Source organism: Mirounga angustirostris, unplaced genomic scaffold (genome assembly GCF_029215605.1).
Source record: "Mirounga angustirostris isolate CCGP_5_RB_7025 unplaced genomic scaffold, mMirAng1.0.hap1 SCAF_2, whole genome shotgun sequence".
NCBI lineage: Eukaryota > Metazoa > Chordata > Mammalia > Carnivora > Phocidae > Mirounga > Mirounga angustirostris.
This window is the reverse complement of record NW_026991710.1, coordinates 153325886-153349721: the sequence shown is the minus strand read 5'-3', so window position 1 is coordinate 153349721 and position 23836 is coordinate 153325886. Positions and strand designations below refer to the sequence as shown.

The following is a 23836-nucleotide window of genomic DNA, read 5'->3' as shown; positions in this document are numbered from 1 at the left end:
TGCATGATAATCTAGGTGAAAAGAAGCATGCATTTGTAACTAGATCTGTCTGGTAATGGACTCATAATCCTTACCAAAATGCCTAGAAAAGCTTTTCCTCATTTTGGCTTATCTGTTTGCTGATAGACTCAGGAAGCCTGCCAAAGGCAAACCGATCTCTGCCACATGTGCGTATGTGCATAGCACTTCTCAGAACGGAAGGGAAGAGATGGTTTGCTCTTTTTTTTGTCTCATCCCTTTACATAATTTCTCTTTTAATAAATTATCCCCCTAATTAAATGCACATTGTTAGAGTTCTGTATATTCCTCTATTTCTCCCACTTCGGTATTCTAACAATTATACATACTTCTTTTTTGTTTCATGTTCCCACAGGATTTTATCATGGTGGTGCCTAATATCTTTATTTTATTTTTTTAAAGATTTTATTTATTTGTTTGACAGAGACACAGCAAGAGAGGGAACACAAGCAGGGGGAGCGGGAGAGGGAGAAGCAGGCTTCCCACTGAGCAGGGAGCCTGATGTGGGGCTCGATCCCAGGACCCTGGGATCATGACCTGAGCCGAAGACAGTTGCTTAATGACTGAGCCACCCAGGCACCCCAATGTCTTTCTTTTTAAAGACAATAGATACAACATAAAATATTGCTTTGCTACCAGGATTTTCTTAATTTTAGCATCATTATTAATCAGACTAGCATTGATGACATAATATACTATTTTCCTAGATAAGAAATTAGCTAACTGTTGGCTAATTGGTGTCTGTATTGCCACTGGACTGTGGAGCATTGTTGCTCATCTTCTCTCAGGACTCTTTATTCCCTGACTTGACATTTATTCATTTGTAGATGAATCAGGTACCAGATTGTAAAAATACTTTGCATATCAAGTGCATTATACTCATTCCTCTCTTGGGATCTCATGACTATATTAATTAAAGCATGTTTTTCAAGTATTCCTGAATAAGCCACTAGTGAGTTTTCACTGTTTGGATCGTGTCAGCAACTGAATATGGTGAAGTTTCCTAGGCCGAAGCTAGTGATCCAGGGAGGTAGTAGCTTGTTGACCCTTGAGGAACAGCATCTGGCAAGTGCTGTTGCTCTTCCCAGGTCCTTGCTGGCAGGTTTCCTTGTGCCTCAGAAATGTGCACATGAGCGTCCCGGAGGACAGCCTTCCTAATGTTGACACACATTTGTATGCTTTTTCTCCCCATTCTTGTTCCTCTTAGTTTTTGGATATTGGGAATTACGACTGTGCTTCTGCTTGGGAAGAGGAATAGTGTTATGTCACGTGGCTCCTAATAATATTCCCAAGAGGTCTGGAAGCTTGGATAGAAATGACTGCCTTAATTGTAAAGTTAGACACTTCACAGGCTTTTTTCTGAGGAAGGACGCCTTCTCCAAAGTGGTCTAGTCTAGACTACTCATCATCTGCTGTCTGTCACAAAATCTGTTTATAGTTTGTTGCACTGTTAACGCCTTATCAATATAACTTTCATATGATGAGTACCGTTCTTTTCTGTAAATATTTGACATTGCTATAATCCATTCAATTTGATGAAACTTTCCTCTTTTAGATCTATTAGAGGCAAGGATTTGGCAGATTCTCCCCTCTTTGGGTGAGCAGATCACTAAATAATGCTGGAAAACATTGATGCTGCCTTCCTTAGCAACTAAGATACTGCTTTTATGGAGTCTTTTAGTTTAAGCATTTCTAATGCCAACAGGACATAACACAGGGAATTTTTTTATTCTTTGGTCAGCTGTCTCTGACTAATAGCTCACATTTCCAAGACATTACCTGGTAGATTTAGGGTTTTAGATAGTGGCCGTGGGATATAATGTTTCCTTATGCCCCTCCCCCCCATCCTCTCCCTCTCTGAGCATCCAGTTGTCCAGTTTGTCTAGTATTTATGAATGAATCACTGATATTTGGTATACCAGTCCAGAAGCCCCAGATCTAGATCCTGTGTGCTCTGTTATCTCTTACTGCGAATCCTACTAATTAGTGATTGTTTTGGTTTATTTCTTGTTGTGTAACACACCACACCAAAATTTGATGGCCTAACAGAACAGCCGTTTTATTTTCTTGGTGATTCTGTGGGTCAGAAATTCAGCAGGGCATAGAAGGGATTGCTCATTTCTGTTTCACGATGTCTAGAGCCTTAGCTGGGGTGGCTTAAATGGCTGTAAACTGACTAGGTTGGCTTGTCTGGAGTCTCACTTCTAGCCTGTAGCAGGTGCTCAGTTGAGACTGTCAACATGAGCACCTTGGTTCTTCTCCAAATGACTTGCATGTCCCATAGCATGAAAGGCTGGGCTCTAAGAGGAAGGGAACAAAGACTTGGACTTAGAAGTCCCAGAACATCTTATATTCATTATCTGTTTCTGTGTAATAAATAACCACAAAACTTAGTGGCTGGAAAGAACAAGCAGTTATCTCACAGTTTCTGTAGGTCAGAAATCTAGAAGTGACTTAGCTGGGTACCTCTGGCTCATAGTATCTCATAAAGCTGCAGTTAAGGTATCAGCTGGGGATATAATCATTTCAGGATTCAGTTGGGGTTGAAAGATCTACTGCCAGGTTTACCATGTGGTTTTGGCAGGCTTCTTCAATTCCTCACAGGCTGTTGGTCTTAGGGCCACAGTTCCTCACCATGCCACATAGGCCTCTCTATAGGGCTGCTCATCATATGTCAGCTTGCTTCCCTCAGTAGAGTGATCACAGAGACAGAGAGCCCCTTAAGATGGAAGCCACAGTCCTTGTACCTAGTCTTAGAAGAGAGTCAAGTCCAGCCCACCCTCAAGGGGAAGGGATTGTGTAAGACTGAATACCAGTAGACAGTGACCTTTGGGAGTCATCTTAGAGACTGCCTACCACAGTGTGACTTAGGCCCCATTCTGTTGGTTACCAGCGTCATTGGGCCAGCCCAGATTTAAAGGGAGAGGAAATACATCCACTCTTAAAGAGAGGATCTGGTGACAGCCATTTTTGCCTACTAAGTTAAATACATTTTCATTAACTTGAAATTAACAGGCATACAGTCCCTTTCTACAGGAAACTTCATTTAGCCTTCTCCCAAGATGGACTCTCTTTGAGCATACATAGGTTCAAGGGTTCTTATCCCAAACCCAATATCAGATTTTCATAGAGCCAGTCTTGGCAGCACCATTATACCTAATACTGTCCTAAGCAGACTTTGGCAGGCCCCCACAAGTAGCCCCTGCATCTGATCTTTTGTCTGCCATCTGTCTTCCATGAGGACATTTGTGTATTTCCCTTTACAAGCCTATCTAAATCCTATCTGATCCTTTAGATCTATGATATTGGCCATTTATATCTTTCTTCTAGGTTATGGAATATGGAAGACTATCTTTGGGCTGAGGGTACATGGTTTCTCTTTAGAGATATCTATCCCCCCACAGACACCTGAAAATAGTTAATAAACCTTAAAGTCTTTTTTTTTTAATTTGGGGAGGTAGTAAATTATATATGACATAAAATTGACCATTATAACCATTTTTAAGTATACAGTTCAGTGGCATTAGTTACAGTCACAATGTTGTACAACCATCACCCCTCTTTCCAAAACATTTTCATCACCCCAAACAGAAACTCTGTACTCATTAAGTAATACTCCCAATTCTCCCATCTCCCCAGCCCCTAGTAACCTTTAATCTACTTTCTGTCTCTGTAAAGTAGAATCATACAGTGTGTGGCTTTTTTGTCTCTGGCTTATTTCACTTAGCATAATGTCTTCGGGGTTCATCCATACTATATACATTAAAGGATTTTGCTTCATTTATTAAGACTGAATAATATTCCATGTGTGTATGGTGTGTGTGTGTGTGTATTCATATGTATACATACAGTTTGGGTTGTTTCCATATTTTGGTTATGTGAATAATGGTACTATGACATTGGTCATAGTTTAGTTTGGATCTACTCAAGTCCCTACTTTCAGTTCCTTTATGTAAATACTCAGAAGTAGAGTTGCTGGATCAGACAGTAATTTTTTTTAACTTTTTCAGGAATCACCAAACTTTTCTACAATGACTAAATCATTCATTTTACATTCCTATCAGCAATGCTTAAGAGTTCTAATCTTTCCACATCCTTGCCAACACTTGTTATTTTCCTTTTTTTTTTTTTTTTTAAATAACCATCCTAGTAGGTGTAGAGTGATGTTTTATTGGGGGTTTAACTTTGATTTTCTTAATGACCAATGATGTTAAACATCTTTTTTGTGCTTATTTGTCATTTGTGTATCTTCTTTAGAAAAACGTCTATTCAAGTCCTTTGCTCATTATTTAATTGGGTTGTCTTTCTGTTGAGTTTTAGGAATTCTTCATATTTTCTGGATACCTTTATAAGATCTGTGATTTGCAAGTATTTTCTTCCATATACATTCATAAAGTTTAGAGGTCTGTAGTTTTCTTTGTACTGTCTTTGTCTGGCTTCATTATCAAGGTATTGCTAGCCTTATAGGCTGAGTCCTACCTCGGTTTTTTGGAAGTGTTTGAAGATTGGTGTTAATCCTATAAACATTTAATAGAAATACCAGTAAAGCCATCTAGCCCTGCGTTTTTCTTTGGAGGTTTTTGATTACTGATTCGATCCCCTTACTTGTTATAGGACTATATAGACCTTCTATTTCTTCTTGAGTCAGTCTTTGTGTTTCTAGGAATTTGTCCATTTTAGCTAAGTTATCCAATATGTTGGTGTACACACACATCCATATTGTTGTTCATAGTATTCTTATAATTCTTTTTATTTCTGTAAAGTCAGTAATGTTTCCTCTTTTATTTCTAATATTAGTGATTTCAGTCTTTTTTTAATACTTTTTTCATACTTCGTAAAATTTCAGTCTTATTAAATTATTAAGATTTGTTTTATGACCTGATATGTGATCTAAGTTGGAGAATGCTCCATGTCCAGTGTGGAAAATGTATATTCTGCTGTTGTTCAACGATGTGTTCTGTACATGTCTGGTAGGTCTAATTGGTTGAAAGGGTTTTTCAAGTCCTCTATTTCCTTGTTGATCTTCTGTCTTATTTTTCAAGAAATTATTGAAAATGTGTATAGAAGTCTCCAGTTCTGAATGTAGAACTATTTATTTCTCCCTTCAGTTCTGTCCATCTTTGCTTCATGTATTTTGGAGCTCTGTTGTTAGGTGTAAATATGTTTATAATTGTTAAACCTTGATGAACTGAACCTTTTATCAATATGTCACATCCTTCTTCATCTCCTTTTTTTTGACTTAAAATACCTCTTCTTTGATAGTATATCCACCCCAGCTCTCTTTTGGTTACTAGTTATTTTCTTAGTGATTACCTGAGGGATTACAATTAACATCTTAAACTTCCAGCAACCTAGTTTGAATAATACAAATTTAGTTTTAATAGTATGCAGACCCTTTGCTCCTATACATATCTGTCTCTGTTTTGCCTTGTTGCTGTCATAAATTACATCTTTATGCCTGTAAGTCTCTTAACAAATTTATAATCATTGTTTCATGAATTTGTCTTTTAAATTATATAGGGAAAAGAAAGGAGTTACAAACCAGTACAAAAATACTGGCTTTTGTATTTACCTATGTAATTAATCTTTAGCAGTGTTCATTCATTCATTCTTCATTCTCCTTCCTTCCTTCCTTCCTTCCTTCCTTCCTTCCTTCTGTCCTTCCTTCCACTTAGAGTTACTATCTAATGTCCTTTCGTTTTGGCCTGAAGGATTCTTGTAGGGTAGGTCTAGTGGTAACAAACTTTCCTAGCTTTGGTTTATTTGGAAATATCTTAATTTCTTCTTTATCCATAAGAGATTATTTTGCTGTATATAAAATTCTTAGTTGACAGATTTATTTGTTTGTTGCTTTCAGCACTTTAAATGTGTCAGCCCATGCCTTCTGACCTCCCTGGTTTCTGGGATTAGCTGTTGATATTATTGAGGACCCCTTGTATGTGATGAGTCAGTCTTCACTGCTTTCAAGATTCTTTGGCCTTTGACAATTTGGCTATAATGTGCCTTAATGTGGATCTTTTTGAGTTTATCCTGCTTGGAACTTGTTGAGCTTCTTAGAAGTACAGTTTCATGTCTTTTGGCCATTATTTCCTTAAATATTTTTTTTCTACCCTTTATCTGTCTCATCTCCCTCTGAGACTTCTATGATGTGTATGTTGGTATGCTTCACGGTGTCTCACAGGTCTCTTGGGTTCCTCGTTCTTTTTTCTTTCTGCTCCTTAGACTGGACAGATTCAGTCACATTATCTTTAAGTTCACTGATTCTATTTTCTGTCTGCTCAAATCTGCAATTGAACTCCCTCTAGTAAATTTAAAAATTTTTTGCTATTCTATTTTTCCGTACCAGTATTTGTTTGGTTTCTTTTTACAATTTCTCTTTATTGACATTCCTTCTTTGTTCATACAATGTTCTGATTTCCTTGAGTTCTTTTTTTGAATTGAAATATATTTGACATACAACATTGTATAAATTTAAGGCATACAACCTGTTGATTTGATAAATTTATATATTGTAATATGATTCACGTTATAGTATTATTAACACTTCTAACACATCACATAGTTATCATTTCTTTTTTGTGGTAGGAATTAAGATCTAGTCTCTTAGCAAGTTTGGTGTTTATAATATTGCTGTCTGTAATCACTGTGCTGTGCATTAGATCTCTAAGAATTACTTATCTACAAGTTGCAAGTGTGTACCCTTATACAGTATCTCTCCTATTCCCCCACCCTCCCAGGCCCTGGCAACTACCGTTTTACTGTTTTTATGAATTTGGGTTTTTTTTAGATTGTACATATAAGTGATATCATATGCTATTTGTCTTTGTCTGACTTATATCACCTAGCATAATGTTCTCAAGGTCCATCCATGTTGCACATGGCAAGATTTCTTTCTCATGGCTGAATAATATTCTGTTGCATGTACTATGTACCATATACCACATTTTTTTAATCCATTCACCCATTGACAGACACTTAAGTTGTTTCCATATTTTGGCTAGTGTGGATAATGCCACAGTGAACATGGAGTGCATATATCTCTTCAATATCTTGTTTTCATAACCTTTGGATGTATATACCCAGAAGAAGAATTATTGGATCATATGGTAATTCCCTTTTTTTTTTTGGTAATTCTATTTTTAATTTTCCGAGGAACCTCCATACCCTTTTCCATAGCGGCTGCACCAATTTACATTCCCACCAACATTGCACAAGGATTCCCTTTTCTCCACATTCTTGCCAACACTTGTTCTTTTGTCTTCTTGCTGATGGCCATACTAACAGGTGTGAGGTCATATCATTGTGGTTGTGATTTGCATTTCCCTGTTGAATAGTGATGTTGAGCATCTTTTCATGTACTTGTTGGCCATGTGGATATTTTCTTTGGAAAAATGTCAGTTTTAGTTCCTCTGCCCATTTGTAATCAGACTGTTTTTTGTTACTGGGTTGTATGAGTTAAGTATTGTGGATATTAACCCCTTATCCAATATGTGAATTGCATATATTTTTTCCCATTCTGTAGGTTGTCTTTTCATTTTGTTAATTATTTCTTTTGCTGTACAGAAGCTTTTTAATTTGTGCAGTCCCCCTTATTTTTGCTTTTGTTGTTTGTGCTCCTTTAGTTCTTTGTCCATGGTTTCCTTTAGCTTCTGAGCATATTTAACAGTTGATTTTGCCTGGTAATGCAGTGTCTAGGCTTCCTTAAGCATAGCTTCTGTCAAATTCTTTTTTTCCTGCGTTTTCTATTGTTGTCGAGAACTGCACATTTGAATATTATAAAAGTCAGACTCTCCCCCTCTGCAGGGATTGCTTTTAAGGGCTGTAGTCATCCATTTGTATAGTGACTTTTTCAAACTGTTTTTGTAAAATTGATTCTTCGTTGCATGTGGCCACTGAAGTTTCTGTTCTCTCTGCAATCAGCCTGTGACCCGACAGGGATTTTCTTAAATGTCCCCTTAAAAAAGGGGAAGGGTGGTGTTTGTCTCTTCAAATTTTACAATAAACACCCCAGGGAAGCCTGCACAGCAAGGAGGGGCCAAAACAAAGACACTACTCCCCCCAGGAGTCTCCACACCAAACCAAATATACAACCCCAAATTTTTAAAGAACAAGGGCTTACTGCCTACCATGGCTGCAGCCAACCACCTAGAAATAGGGAGTAGTAGGTGCTTTATATCGGCTGCTCTCCTGTCAGAGTTCAGCAGCCCCTTCATCAAGCACCCCCAGATGCTGTAAATGTCTTATTAAGTTCTAGTGTCCCAAATAATTGATTCTATTTTTTCCAGTTTAGTGGTTGTTTCAGTGAAGGGACTGATCTCTGGAGTTTCCTACTCCACCATTTGCTCATTTAAAGTCTGCTTTTTAAAAGACTATAAATAGAAGGGATCCCACTTCCTACCAGGTTACAGATGGCACAGTCTTTAACTTCTGCAGAGACACACTAATGATTTGGGACATGAGCAAAGTAGTGAGAATGATCTGTGACATACAAATATTCTGCACTGATATGAACAGAGCCACTCTATTTTTGAATTAGAAGATTGTAGGCTCTCCTATATCAGATACCCTATGAAGGAAAAAAAAAAACCTTTCTAAGAGCTATAGGATAACCCAGCACCATCACCCTACTGTAAGTTAACACAGCTTTCATTTAGATTCTCTATAACTGCTTTATAAGTTACCTTTTATTCTTTGTTCAATTGGTCTTTGTTATTATCTTAGTATAGCCATTTCAGAATGGATAGAGGAACTTTTAGGCTGCTGGGTAGCAGGTTGGATCCTATAGCTCTACTCAGATATTCTTTGTATCTTCCGAGATGATCTTCCGAGATAGAATAAGGTACTAATATGCTGTATTAATGACTTCCAATAATCAATTGAAGAGCTATGATTATATGTAGGTAACTTCGTAAGATTTTTTTTAGAACAAGAAAAAAAACCTCTCTCAAAGATTTAAGGTCATTGAGTTAATTGGTTCATTTTCAAACGTTCAGAATAAACACCTTTCTCCAACTCTCATATATGTGCATTGTTGAAGAGTGAAATATTGCCATCCAACTAAGAGATCAATGAGATCAATAAAGTCTCATTTCAATAGCAAATGAATGAAACTAATGAATACATTTCCCTTGTATTAATGCTGCTAGGCACGTATCAACACTCAATAAATAGTTGATTAATTGAACGCAAAAGTAATTAAAACAGTTTCTTCATTTTTATTTCACTGATTTTTTTAAAAATGATCATGAATCATCATCTCAGTCTTTTGCACCTACTCGGAAAAATCAGATTTAGGTTTCAAAGGATAGATTTAGCATATTTTCTCTTTTCAAGTTTGGCTTTAGGAATGTGATGTGGGCCGAATTTTAATTCAGTCCAACACATGACTAGCAATTAAGAGGACGGCCTTGTGTCTTAACAGAGGTAGTGTCAAAGAACTGGAATGCTCCTCCAGATTTCAAATTCATTTTCCTGCCCCAGACATGAAAGCGTCTTAATTATTAGGTCAGAGTTTTTCTTTCCTTAAAGAATTCTAGGAGATTAAACTCTTTTAATTTCCAGCTCCTAGTACATACTTAATAATTACTTGATATTAAATTTCCTTTTTCTTCCTGTATTAAATCACATTAGTAATTTCATGTTCTTCCTTTGTCCAGTTAGAATCACTAAACCCAAGTTTTTTTTGACGTTCCACATGCATGAAGAATTTATTTCCATATTTAAACAAGCATTCATATAGTTAAAATTACTAAATCTTAACTTCTCTGTCATTTTTAAAAGTTGACAGTAAACTGTAACAAATAGGAAAGTGAATTGTTCAACCGATGCCTGTGTCGGCCTTACTTAGGTCAAGAACATATGCGGCATCCAAGAAGTACCCCCTGTTGGCCCCTTTCACCATTCTCTCCTCCCACCTCCTTGCCTTCTTCCTTCCACCAGCAGCCCAGCTTTTTTGGTATTTTCTTCCATGTATTCTTGTTATACTCCACTACCTAATTCTGAATCCCTTAACTATAGTTTAGGTTTGTTATTGTTAGTTTTAGATAAATGGAATCATTTTAGTGAATTTGTTGTTGTTCTGGCTGCTTGTGTGCAACATTGTGAGATTGAGTCACATTGTGTGTAGCTGTGTTCATTTTCACTCATTTTCATTGATACATAGGATTCCATTATGCAAATATCTCACAGTTTGTTTGATTCTTGCTGGATATTTGTATAGCTTCCAGTTTGGGCTCATGAATATTCTTTTTTTTTTTTTTTTTTTTTTTTTATTTAAAGATTTTTATTTATCCATTCATGAGAGACAGAGAGAGAGAGGCAGAGGGAGAAGCAGGCTCCCAAGGAGCAGAGAGCCCGATGCGGGACTCGATCCCAGGACCCTGGGATCATGACCTGAGCCGAAGGCAGACGCTCAACCATCTGAGCCACCCAGGCGCCCTCATGAATATTCTTATATATGTATCCTGGGGCCCATGTGCACACATTTTTGTGGACAGTGCACCTAGGAGTGGCTTGGTGGATTACAGGGAGTTACATGTGTTTATAAGAATCTACAAAGTGGTTTACTATATTGCTACCAATTTTCACTCCCACTAGGAGTATATGAGTTTTAGTTGTTCAGTATGTATGTGATGATATTTTCTGTAGTTTTAATTTTTATTTCCTCATGACTGATATAGTTGACTCCCTTTTCATATGTTTATTGGTCATTTAGATATTTTCTGAAGTTTCTCCATGTATGATACTATTTCAAAAATCCACAAGACTAATTTATTATTACTATTTTTGTTATATACACTCAATATTCATTTGGATTTACTGTTATATTTATTACTTTCTTTGCTTTTTATTTTCATTGATATATGGGATCCCATGATGCAGATATATCACAGTTTATCTGTTTTATTATTGATGGGTAATCAGGTAATTTGCAAGTATTATTTCCTTTATGCCTAAAGAATTTACTTTTTTAGTAATCTGCTGGTAGCAAATTATTCAAGTTTTGACTGTATGGCATGTCATTATCTTGTTCCATTCTTGAATTCAGTTTTCACTAAAGAATTCTGGGTTTGCATTTATTTGCTTTTAGCACCTTGAAGCTGTCTTTCCACTGTCTCTGGCTTTTAATGATGTAGTTAAGAACGCTCAGGTCTGTCTTGAGGATATTTCTCTGGCTGCTTTTATGTTTTTATTTTTTAATATTGTCTGGTTTTAGAGTGTGTTTTCTCTAGTTTTACTGTGGTGTTTCTGAGTATGGGTTTTCTCTGCTTGGGCTTCTTTCAATGGGAAGTTGATATTTTTTTTTTAAATTGAGTGATTTTCAGCTTCGATCTCATATTGACTCTATCCCATTCTCTCCCCCCTTCCTGGGACCGCAGTTAAACATATGTTAGACCTACTCATTGTATCCATTGTGTCTCATACCCTCCTTCCCTACCCCCTTGCTTTGTTTCTCCATGTGTCATTGTTGATAGTTTCTTCTAATTCAGTCTAAGCTACTGCTAAACTCATTCATTGATGCCTTAGTCTTCATTTCATTTTTCAGTTCTGATTTCTGTTATCTTTTTCAACTGTTCTATCATGTTTTATAGCTTTTTGTTGCTTTTAAAGTCTTAAATTCAGCTTCTATCTCAATGAACATAGTAAGCATAGTTCTACAATCTACATCAGATAACCTCAGATCTGGAGTACCTGCGAGCAGTCTCTCGTTACCCTGTTGTCTTATTTCAAAGTATATCTCATCATTTTTTATTTGCTGAGCATTTTATGAGAGAATTTGCTTTCAAGAATACTTCAAGACCTAGATGATGTTAGCTTCTTCCAAGGAGGATCTCTATTTCCTTTTGCCAGGGCATCTAAGAGCACTAGTTGTCCAAGAAAAAGGCTTGAGGTTTATCGAGGTCCTTTGAATGACCCCTCCCCAGCAGGCCCTCTCTCCACTTCAAAGTTGAGCCTTTCAGAGACAGTCCAGAAAGGGATCGTTAGGCTGGAGACTGTGCCTTTACTAGGCTCTGGATTCAGACCCCCATCTGTTCCTTCAGCTCCTTGAGTCTTAGAAGCAACTCTGGGTTTCAGTTACTCCCACAGTGCAGAGCACAGCCCTTCATGGAGAGGAGTGAGATGAGCAGTATTATAGCTAGTTCTCTGCTTCTGGTGGCCATGTGACTTCTGCCCAGTACTGCTTGTCTCCAGCTGGTCTCTGTGGATCTCAGCTGCCCTTCCTGGATTGGTAAACACCACCGAGGCAGAAAAGTCTACTCTCTTCTTAAAGCTCACCTTTTCTTCTTATTCTCTGCCTGATAATAACTGTTAGTAGACCTTTGGTGTTGGGGTTTTGTTTGTTTTTTCAAGTTGATCTTAATCATTTAGTGTGCCACAGTCCAGCCTGAAGTCACCTTCTTTTCTATAAGCATAATACTTCTCCTGACTTGACTGCCCTTCCTCTGGGATCTGGTTTCCATCATTGTTCCATCTTTGTTGCTTTTTCCCTCCAAACTTTATATGGTGTTTTTCTTCATTTTAGAAAAGGTGACCACAATTTATCAAGTTGTTACTGAAAAGTAACAGTAGGTTTCACATTTGTAAGCCGTATCTGTTAACAGTTTGTTATTGCCTATGTTATCTCACCGTTTTATGTAACTTTTCTTACTGAGCCCTATTAATGAAATGAAAATAAGGTCACCATGTTTATTTCATCTAGTGATTTATCAAAAAAGATACTGACAAACTAGACACAGATAAGAGAGGTAAAGTGATGAAGACAAGCCAGTTAGTCGTCCATTCTATGCTGCTACTAGAGCAGACTTGATGTTTAAAACCAGGGTGGGGGAAGGGGCTGGGGCACCACCCACAACACCAGGACTGCCAGTGCTGTAGCTTAGCAGAAATACTGGGAGCTGTGGAGATGAGGGACTTGGGTCTGAATTACAGTTCTGCTTCCTAACTCTGTGACCTTTTGTTAGGACCCTTTCTCGAACTCACATTCCTCATAGGATAGTAATTCCAATCTCCAATCTTTTTTTTTTTTTTTAAGATTTTATTTATTTTAGAGCGAGAGCATGCTTGCCAGCGGGGGAGGGGTAAAGGGAGAGGGAGGGAATCTCAAGGAGATTCCGCGCTGAGCACAGAGCTTGATGCAGGGCTCAATCCCAGGACCCCGAGATCATGACCTGAGCTGAAGCCAAGAGTCAGACACTTAACTGCCTGAGCCATCCAGGTGCCCCTTTGTTAGGTGCTTAAGTTGATATGTCAAGCATCTAGATGCAATGCCTGGCATTTCTAAGTGCTCAAGAAAGTTCTTCCTCCTCTATCTAGGTTTATACTTTGTACTCAATCAACTATAAAGTTGTTGCTTCCTTTGTTTTGAAATGGAGTTAGGTGGGGTGTAGGCTCATCTCCTGCTCCTGACTGACTTTCTCTCTTAAAGGGAAAATGTGTTTTCAGTTTTCTCAGCCTCTACTTTGGTGTTGGGTTTATCCTTTTAGGAGGAAAGGGCTGCGGTAATATGGAGAAGCAAAGAGTTGTTTTGTGCCCAATTCAGGTACCGCATTGACTAGTTTACTCCTTTTGCTTACTTCTTCCCCCTTCGTTTTCTAAAATAGAGTCAGTGGAATTTAAGTAAACAGATTTGTTCCATTTTCCTCTTTCATTAATCTTAAGGTTTTGTGATTTTTATTCCCCCACTTTTACTAAAGAGCATTAAACAACCCATAATTAACCTGCTCCTGTAGCCAGGGGCTGAGGCAGTTGCATGTGTGTACACTCTACGTGATTTCCTTTCTGTCCTCAATGTTTAGAGTATGCAAAACTTAAGCTAAATGGTGTGCATCTTTCAAAGAGAGGAGAGGGGGTCAGAAAGCAGAGCCATTTTCACCAACCGTGAGGGTCTGGAGGCTTGAAGGCATTTGGTACAGAAAAAGGATCAGAGAAATACTATAGCCCCTGGTCTCCCCTAAGTGGCAGGTTCCCAGGTGGTGGGCAGCTCTTGGCAGCCAGCCTTGGAGCAATAAGCCAGAGATCCTAGTTGGGAAAGGGAGCAGAGGCTTTCCCACCTAGTGCTGGCCAGCTCTCTCTTCCTGTCACCCCATCAGAGTGAATAGCGTCCCCTGTCTTTATCTCTGTCCTGGGGCACAGGTGGAGGCCAGGAAGGTAACTACAGAGGCTGGTCACTGAAGCCAAATCACAGAGTGTCACTCCAGCACATTTCAGGATCCTCTTCTGTCACCTTACCTCATTTCATCATCATCACAACCCTCAAAGTGGTGAAGATAGAAAATTTATCCTGCCTCTGAGAGTAGGAAAACGGCCCCCACGATATAGGTAACTTCTGCTTGTGGGTTACAGAACTTGGAGGATGAAAGGAAGCAGGCATGTGGCCCACCTCCGCTGTTCCCCCGTCCTGAGGGCTCTACTAACCACTGGCCATAAGAGCACCCTGAGGGCCGCTTGCTGTGTGTCGGCGCAAGTCCTGCTCGCTCCCCAGCCCAGGGCTTCGCAGACACCCAGACGACTGAGTCGAGAACTCAGTTACACATGCAGCCCACTGCATCTCTCCTCAAGGGCAGGAGCAGCGTTAACGCTGAGGCCTGTGACACAGCCTGCCGACGTCAGTCCGGGAGGCTGGCTGACGTCAGTTGTGACACGTAATTGCTTGTTGTTGGCCGAATAACAAGAGGAAAGTTACCGTGACGGGACTGTTTGGAGCCCTGCTGAGCACGCGGGGGGATGGGAGCAAGGTGTGGCCTGCACCCAGCCTGGGTGATGGTGTGTTCTCCTCCAAGCTGGCTAAGAGTACTAATGCTTTTACCAGTCTGTTCTGCAGATTGTAGAAACGGCAGGGGGGTGGGAGTGGCGGCTGGCGGATCTTTCAAGAAACGGGAGGCACAAAGAAATACAAATGGGGAGTATTTTTGCTTGGTTGGTTAAGACCCACTGGAGGTCAGAGTTCTTTCCCCCAAATTCTTAAATCTTCCCAGAGGGTCCAGAAGTAGATCTTCCATCTCAGTGCTACAGGATGTTACTGAAAACAGGATAGGACCTTGAAAATACACCTTTCTTTCAAAAAAGCACACAACGCCTGAATGCCTCTTCTCAAGCTGGTAATGGTTTCTAGGGCCCGTGCCCTGTATAAAGGCAGAAAGAGAGAGCTCAGGGAGCCTGGATGCTCAGTGAGAATCATGGCTGAGGATTGCTTCGTTGTGCCCCTGTAAAGCTGTTCTTTTCAGCAGCATGCTTAGGAAATCGGGACACACTCAAGGTGAGTGAACTTCTGCAGTTATCCAAGGCCTGGCTAGTCCCGTCTCAGGAGCTGCTTCTGTCTCACCTCTGCAGCTGGTTGTGGTGGACAGATAGAGGATGTAGCATGTCTCAGGAAGTAGAGCACTCTGACCAACGGTACATCTTTGGTCTGGTAGTTGATGGTAAAGAAGATACCATCATCTTTATTTGAAAGAAGGCAATTAAAACATGTCTCCAGTGACCACGCTGAGCAGAACCAGAAGGAAACAGATGTATTTTGTGACTTCCCCTGAGTAGAAAGCTAGAAGCATTAACAGTTTGGTGGATGAACTGATAACTGTTGAAGCTGGGTAATGGGTATCTGGAGATTTGATACGCTATCATCTCTACTTTTATATATCTGAAATTCTCCATAATGGATTAAGTCCATGGAAAATGGCATCTGCTTTGTGAAATTAGAAAATATAAAAAGCCAGAAATGGCAGTTTTATTAGAGATAATAAATTAAAAAGCTGCCTCTAAATCTTCTAAGTTAACAAGGTAGAAAACTTGTAACTAGATGAAGAAGTCCTTCCCTTAATGCCTTTTACATTGAGTCATTCCCACTGCCTGGCACCTAACAACACAGAGGCAATTTTTTTTTTCTTTTTTTTAAAGACATCCCCAGGAGCACATTTCTTCATATGTATACAACATGATAACTGAATACAGTACAATATAATCTGCAAGCATTTATCGCATATTCATTATATGCCAGACACTTATTAAGCCCTGATGATGGAAGTTGTTGACTTCAAAGAGCTTACATTCTAGGAGGGGAGCTAGACATGCAAGTAAAATAAAGCACAGCATGATTACCAAAACAACAGGACGATAAGTAAGGGATGTAGCTAGCATGGAGAGAGGGGCTATGATTTCTAGCTTCTTCGTGGGTAGGGGAAGTATGTGCAAGGGTCTCCTGGTGGTTTGTCCAACTTGGGGGTTCAGTGTGGAGTGGGCCACTGATCCTATTACTTCTGCCTTATTTCACTGAATTCTCTGGACAAATTGATTTGTCAAAATACATTAAAACAGCTGTTAAATGAATTGTCCCTCTGGAGTTTTTTTTTTAATTGAGATATTACATGCAAAAGTACATGTTAAGCACATCACTTGATTAATTTTTGCATGTAAATTACGTTCCCATGTAACTACTAGATTAAGATAGAACATTTTCAGCACTCCAGAAGACTTTCTCCTTCCCTCTTTCAGTCCATATCATCTTCCAGATGTAACCAGTACTCTGACTTCTAGGACCATAAAATTCGTTTTACCTCTGCCTGAACTTGGTGTTAACAGGTGAACTTGTGTTAACCTTTTATATCTGGTTTCTTTCATACACATTAGGTCTGTGATATATATCAATTGAATGGATAAATTGTATTTTCACACAATAGAATACCACACAGCAATGAAAAAAGGAACTATAGCTTATTTGTAAGAACATGGATGAACCTCCTGTTTGGATATTATAAATAATGTCTTTTGTTGGATGTAAGCATTCATTTCTCTTTTCACTCAAGAGTATAATTGCTGGGTTATAGGATATGCTTATGGATAGAGAACTTTAGGAGAGGTTGTGCCCCTCTGGGGGTTTTCAGCCTTCTTGCTGTATTCAGGGGTCTGAGATGCCACGTGACCTGTACTGTGTTTTTGTTTTCCCCTTGCTCTACCCCAAGCCACAGTGTTGAACAGAAGTAATGATTAGAAATGCCGAGACAAGGTGCAGTTGTGTGAGATGGAGTATCAGTAATCCTCGACTTCAAAGGGAAAGTCTCCAGTGACCTGTTCTCACGGGACAGTTTTGCGACCTCCATAGTGCCAGCTTCAGTTCCATTTTCCAAACACTTGAAAAATTTTGAAGGGGATGGAAAACAAAACTTGGTGGGAAGGCCTGTTCCTAAATAGCAAAGGTTTGGGCTAAAGAACTAGGCTAGACTTGGAAGAGCGAACAATTATTTGATTCCAGGCACAATCCGCAGTACTAGAAATACAAAGTGAGGCACAAGATAATAGAACTTCCACCGCACAGGGAGGCAGAGCAGCGACACAGTCCACTGTGGGGAGAGCTGTGGGGGCAAAGCACGGTAAAGAAACACGCTGTTGTTTTCATTCACATTGCACACAGTGCTCCGTGACTACTTATGCTGACACCAGATGCAGCGGTTTTCCACACATCAAGCAATTCTGCAATAGCAGCTGGGTGTCCTGCAATTTAACTCCATTCTGACACTGTCTCCCTGGAGATAGCATCAGATCCCACAGGTTAAGGGCTCAGGCCCACAGGAATGTCTGCACTTCAGATGCCTATTGCAAGCCCAGCTTCTTACCTGTGCTTCTGACTTATAAATGGAAGTTTCCACTACCTCCCTCTTCGGGTTCAGTTAATTTGCTAGAGGGAACAGCATGAGCAAGGACCTGGAAGCTAAAGAAAGAGCCAGACATATGCAGAGAACTTGGAAATATTTTAAATTCACCAAGGCTGAAGCATAGTGTTTAGGGAGAGAGTTGTAGCAAGAGATGAAGCTAGAAATAAAAGCAGCTAGGTACCAAGTCATAAAAAGCTTTAAAAGAATAACCCCAGCAACCAGTGTTTCTGAGGAATTGGCCTTTTTCAGACTGAACTAATCACATTTCATAGACTCTCATTTAATACTCGACATCCTTAAAACATAAGTACGTTATTACAGACGATCAAATAATCAGGGAAGGTAAGTAAGTGGGCCAGGCCACAGACCTATGCCATGACGGGTCCAGGTCTCAGACCCATAGCAAACTGATCCAAAGCCCATCCTCTTAACCACTCCTACAGATACTACCTGAGAAGCCATGCTCTCTCCTCTTAGGAGCTCAGCTTAAGTGTAATATTCTTACTACTTTAGAGGCATCACTTAGGATAATGTTTCTCTAAAGAGAGTAAGTTCATGGATCTTTCGTTATTGACTTAAATCAGCCAAGTTGTTTAAATGCATGCAAACTTAAAACTAGTAGAAACTTCTGGTAGTTATACTGCTCATACATGGAAGTAAATATGCCAATTAAGACAAACAAAACTTTAATAAAATGCAAATTAAGTAGCATTGATTTAATGTGGCCGCTGTTTTGCTGAAATGGTCGCTGACGCTGCGGGAGTGTGGCGCTGACACTACAGCGCAGCTTTTCCTTCAGTGCCCTTTGCGTCTTGGCGCTCTGTGGGGACCCCGCCTCCCCACCCTCTTCTCTCAGCTCCCCGGAGATTGGCGCTCTGGGGAGACCCCGCCTCCCCACCCTCTTCTCTCAGCTCCCGAGAGACCGAACTACTGTTTGGCTCCGTTCACGGGGTGGTGTCAGCAGGGTTGAAATACATTCGCGAGGCTCTAAAATACAGTTTCTGTATTTTAATGTGGCTTGAATTCAAAATAATAAAAATGTTCCAAACTCGTTGAGATTCAGTCTGGCCTGGAACTTGGTCTCTGAGTGAGAGTGGGAAAGGTGAGCTCTGAGGGGAGTGTTTGCTGGCTTTTGAGGGTTTTACTAAAGTTAGGCTTCGTAGAGACTTAACTTCGGTTTTCTGCTGCTTCACAGGTGTCGGCACCAGGAATTATTACAGAAAGATTGGCTACAGATTACAAGGGCCGTACATGGTAAAGACACTAAAGTGATGGCCACACCAGCCCACCTTGATGCAGTATCCTCCCTGGCAGAAAATAAAAATTCAAGATATTTTGAATACTCGGGAGAGAGGCTGAGCTAAACAAATTGACCCACCCTGGCTCCCTGGCAAGGAGCTTCACCCTCATCCTGCAGCTGCGGAGACTGGAAACTACTTTCGGGGCCAGGCCGGACGTCTGCTGACCAAGTCCACCGAGCTTCTGATGCTCAGAGCTCCCGCTCGCCCTCTCCTGTGTGTTCTCAAGTCACGTGTCCAGTTTCTGAAGTCTGCATGGAGCCTGCAATTGACCTACTTTGACTCACGCACAGTGACGAAAGCAAATTAACTCATTTGGACACATTATTCATGAAATAAAACTAGCTACTGTCATGTGAGGAATAAACTTAGGGAGTAGGTTATTTATATACTGTAGGGACAAAAAGGTTGGAACATAGGAAAACTGTTAGACTTTGATCTCTGGCCTTTTATATACATTCTGGCACAAGAAAATGAGCTTTTGTTTTAATGGAAATCACTCTGATTCCTGTGCTGATGTTTGAAATAACAGTGTGATGGGGAGAGAGGAACCAAAGTTGTCGGTTGGGTTTCAAGCTTAAAACCGCCTTTCTCACTTGGGAGTCTGCCATCTACAATGGGCTGTTACAAACACCCTTTATTTCACATTTTTTGTCTGTATTCCCTACACTCTTGACCCCTACAAAGCAGCGAGGGCAGCACTTCTACCCAGAGAGGTGTCTGGCTTCCCCTCTTGTCTGTCCTGAGCGGGCAGAGTCTGACATGCCCCCGTCCGGGCGTGCGTAGCCCTGAGTCCAGATGCGCTTCCACAGAAGCCTGTTCCTGCCTTGTAATTCTTTAAGATGGGCTTTGGTTTGCTTTAAATGAAGAAAGGTAAGAGTTCAACTCCTCTGAAAACAAAAAAGTGGGAAACAAGCCCAAATCAGAAAAATAGGAAAAAGATTGGCTTTTTCAAAGGTTCATATTCTCGAAGTGCCTCTTTGTAACTTCCAGGTAATCTGCAAAGGAGACTCCACCTGGAGAGGGCCAGTTCTTAACAGCATGGCTTAACCCCATGCCCCCTGGCTTCTGGGGCATTTTACAAAGGTTTAGTAAATGGAATTGATTCCCCTGAAAGGTTCGAAAAATAAAATAAAATCTTCAGCCTACAGAGAAGAATCACGTAAGGTGTTTTTCCTCTGCCTGTTACACATGTGCTGACATTTGCTATGAATCCGTGACGCTGTTTACTTCCTCCTGGGTGCCGCGTGCCATCTCATTCGGCTGCCACAGGGTACACGGCACTGGCATTCTCGGGGGCACGCCATGGGGCTACAAAGACTTGCCGCACCTGTAATTTAGCTACTTCTCAGCTGTGCTTGTTTTTCCTTTAAAAATAAAACTATTAAACAGTGCGTGCACACTAGCTGTTAGCACATGTAACTGGGGGTGACGGAATGGACAGCATGCTGGCCCAGCCTCGCCTCTGCTTGCAGTGTGACCACGGCTTACATAAGCATTTCTGGGCCTCCAATTGCTCATCCTCAATATCCCGCTGCCCTAAAGGGATCCGCATGTGTAAAGTACAAACGGGTCCCTTGTAAAATTGTAAAAAGGCTTCTTTTAAAATGATGATTTAGAGCAAGATTTTAAAACAAAATTGCCAGGGAACATGCCCATTTCCAGTGGTTATCAGCCAGTGTTCCATCTGGATTTTCATCTCAGGGCTCAGGAAAATACCTCTTTCTTTCTAGCTCGTCCTCAGCCTTCTTTGGAGTGGGCCTCCTAAGCTTGGGTAAAAGCTGCAGAACCTTTAAAGCTACATGGGAGAGACAGAGCACAGGCAGAACGCCAGCAGCCATGCTGCCATGAGAAGCTTCAGCTGCTCTTCCGACTGCCCAGGGCTTTTCCTGGTGTGTAGGGTGCTTGGCGCCTCCACAGCCTGGCCCTCTCGAAGACGTGTGCCCCTTAGTCCCACGGGCCACTTCCTGAGAAGGGTCAGGTGGGCGGGACCCTGCTGGCCCCAGCGCGGGAGCTTTAAAGCTTGTGTTTCTGATCTCTGTTGAACAAACCTTAGCAACCACCTCAAACCTAGTCAAATAGCCCTGCTTTTAGTTCACCTTGTTAAATCACCTGGAGAGGTTTTTTTTAATTAAGCTATATCAAAAACAGACTGAAATTTGAATAGAAAATAACATTTTTAAAATCTATCACCAAGTGAAGGGGCCTGGTAAAGATAGTTTCTCAAAGTTGGGAATGAATCAAGTCCCTTTAATGGAAGGATCTTTACTGACCCAAAGGAATACTGAAAAGTACAACTTAAGAACTAAAGAAAATATCTTTCAAATTATAAATTTCTATTTCCAAAGGTGTGTGTGTATGTGTTTTAGAGATTACCATCTAATCAAAAAGACAATTTGTTCATAAAGAACTCACAGACCCCTGAGTTTAAGAAAGAGCTCCAGACCTAGATTCTGAAAACCCTGGAGCTCTGGGGTGCCCCCTCACCTTTTGAGCCATACTTAAAGATTTATTTTAGAGAAAGAGTGCCGGGGTGGGGCGGTGGGGGGAGTGAGAGGGAGAACAAGTTTTAAGCAGGCTCTGTGCCAAGCACAGAGCCCGATGTGGGGCTCAATCTCACGACTCTGAGATCACAACCTGAACCAAAAACAAGAGTCAGTCACTTAACCGACTGGACCACAGGTGCCCCTATTATTCCCCTTTTGATGCGAGATAAATAACCAGCTCCAGGGCAAGTGCGAGGATCAGATGTGGTCACACTGGAGAGTCAGTGCATAAACTGTGACATTCTCTTATATATAAACAGTTCTCTAGTGAAGTGGCTTCTCAACAGAAGTGTGACCTTGGGCACATAAACTTACTCTGCTCAACAGAAGTATGACCTTGGGCACGTAAACTTACTCTGCTTTTCAGCAAGTTCCCAGTGATGACAGTAATTCCCTCCTGCAATACTCGTGTGGATTAAATGAGCTCATGTATGTAAGGCTCTTAGTACAGGGTCTGTTCAACATAAAACACTGGAAGTACTAGCTGTTATACATCTAACAAAGTGCAGTATTTGGCCCATTTTAAAAAGGGAGTTTCGTATCTGTTAGCAATAGAACGTGGCTTTTTGCTAGAATCCCTAAATTTTGCTAGAAGCCAGTCAGAAAAACAATACCTCTTGTGCTCTGAGGCCTTTTCTCCCATCCTCTAGTTGATCCTTCTGTCTCATCCATCTAAGTCTAGGGTTGCAAACTGTCAGATCCATGCTTTGAGGGACAAGAGACTGAGACCTGGAACAACAACAAGCATTTTAAAATATTACTGTAGGGGCGCCTGGGTGGCTCAGTCTGCAAAGGATCCATTCTGTCCATCTGAGGTTAAGCGTCTGCCTTTGGCTCAGGTTGTGATCCCAGGGTCCTGGGATCGATGCAGGGTCCTGGGATCACGCCACACATCGGGATTCCTGCTCAGTGGGAAGTCTGCTTCTCCTCCCTCTGCCCCTCTCCCCTGCTCATGCTCTCTCACGCTCTTTCTCTCTCAGATAAGTAAATAAAATATTTTTAAAAATAAAATAAAAATCACTGTAATTCGGAGGGCTTCCCAGAACATTGTCCAATATCAACATGGACTGCCAGTGTCCCTTTTGTGTGCTGGTGGCTGTGTCCACTCAGGGAGTCCCTCCGAGGGAGTTCAGCAGCCTTTCAGCGTGGGGAGCAGGGTGGTGCCACATTTCTGTAGATTAGAATTACGTATGCCAGCAATACATTTCTGTTTCATTCTGGGCAGGCAGTTTCAAAAACTAAGTTTACAGACTCTTCAAAGAAACTGATTTTAATAACATCAACAATCAAATTCGTGCCTGTTAGGAGTAACAAACTGGCTGCTTTTTTAGGTCCGAATGCACAGCATTATTGTACTTCTGTCCCTTCCCAAGCCTAGAATACCCTTCTCGTCCACCTGGAAAACTCCTCCTTCAAGGGAAGGAACTAGCATCTGCTGAGTCCCAAGGCTCTGGGTTCCGCCTCAGGCCCTTCCCATGCTTGACTAGGCAGTCCTCGCCCAAGGGTGAGTGCCAGACTCCCCCACGTGACAAAGGAGGACACCAGCTGTTGTCTTCACCTCTGGGCCTCAAGTCACAGGCCAGGCCGCCACACTGCCCAGCTCCAGTTGGTACCAGTCCCGAAGCGTCTGGGTCGCGTGCACTGGAATATGAAAGTGCCCAAGTGGCCCAGCATGGCAGCCCAGGTTTGCTGCTTAACGGATTTAGGATCCAAACACAAGGCAGTGACTCAGCCTTTCTCACCCCCTTCTACCTCCCAGTTCCTGTTGTAAGGGGGAAAAATGTTCAGTCCGCTTCTGTTTAAAGCTGTTCAGCCAGCAGGTATTGAGCAACGAGTCTGTGCTTTCATATTGTTTCATCCTCACAACAAACAACCTGTGAGGAAAATCCTGCCATCGTCCCAGTTGTTAAAACTACACATAGTAGAAGTGAATGAGGTCATCAAGAAAGAATGCAAAGAGTCTGCTTTTTTTTAATTTAAATGAATATAGCTTGTGGTTCTAAAATTATATATGCTCCCTGTAACTAATGGAAACAGAAAAGCCCAAAGTCCCTTGAGATCCCACCATCAGAGACAACCATGGTAAACACTGTGACAAGCATCCTTCATCCATCTCCCGCACACTTATGATCAGTTCCACATGAAATGTTCACACTGGGCATGTCGCTTTGGTAACTTGACAAAATGTAAGCATCTTCCCGTGACTCTACACATAGATCCACTTAATCCTTTTTAATGACTACCTGTAATTAATATATCTATAACTAATACTCTGTTGTCAGCAGACGCCACAGTTTGTTTAAGCAGGTCTTTCATATCTTATATTCTC

General features: G+C 40.9%; 1 protein-coding gene across 4 annotated transcripts in view; it reads left to right on the top strand.

The window, feature by feature from the left end:
* Window positions 1–20119, top strand: part of ELP3 (elongator acetyltransferase complex subunit 3) — a 101262-nt gene extending 81143 nt beyond the window's left edge. Inside the window, exon 15 of one of the 4 annotated variants that reach the window (XM_045880076.3) lies at window positions 18859–20119. In XM_045880076.3, the coding sequence (XP_045736032.1) occupies window positions 18859–18935 (77 nt within the window). In that variant the 3' untranslated portion in view covers window positions 18936–20119. Of the gene's footprint in view, window positions 1–14151; window positions 14329–18858 lie in introns of those variants that run through there. The other 3 variants (XM_064585339.1, XM_045880075.3, XM_064585341.1) reach the window with 3 other exon arrangements.
* Window positions 20120–23836: the final 3717 nt, after the last annotated feature.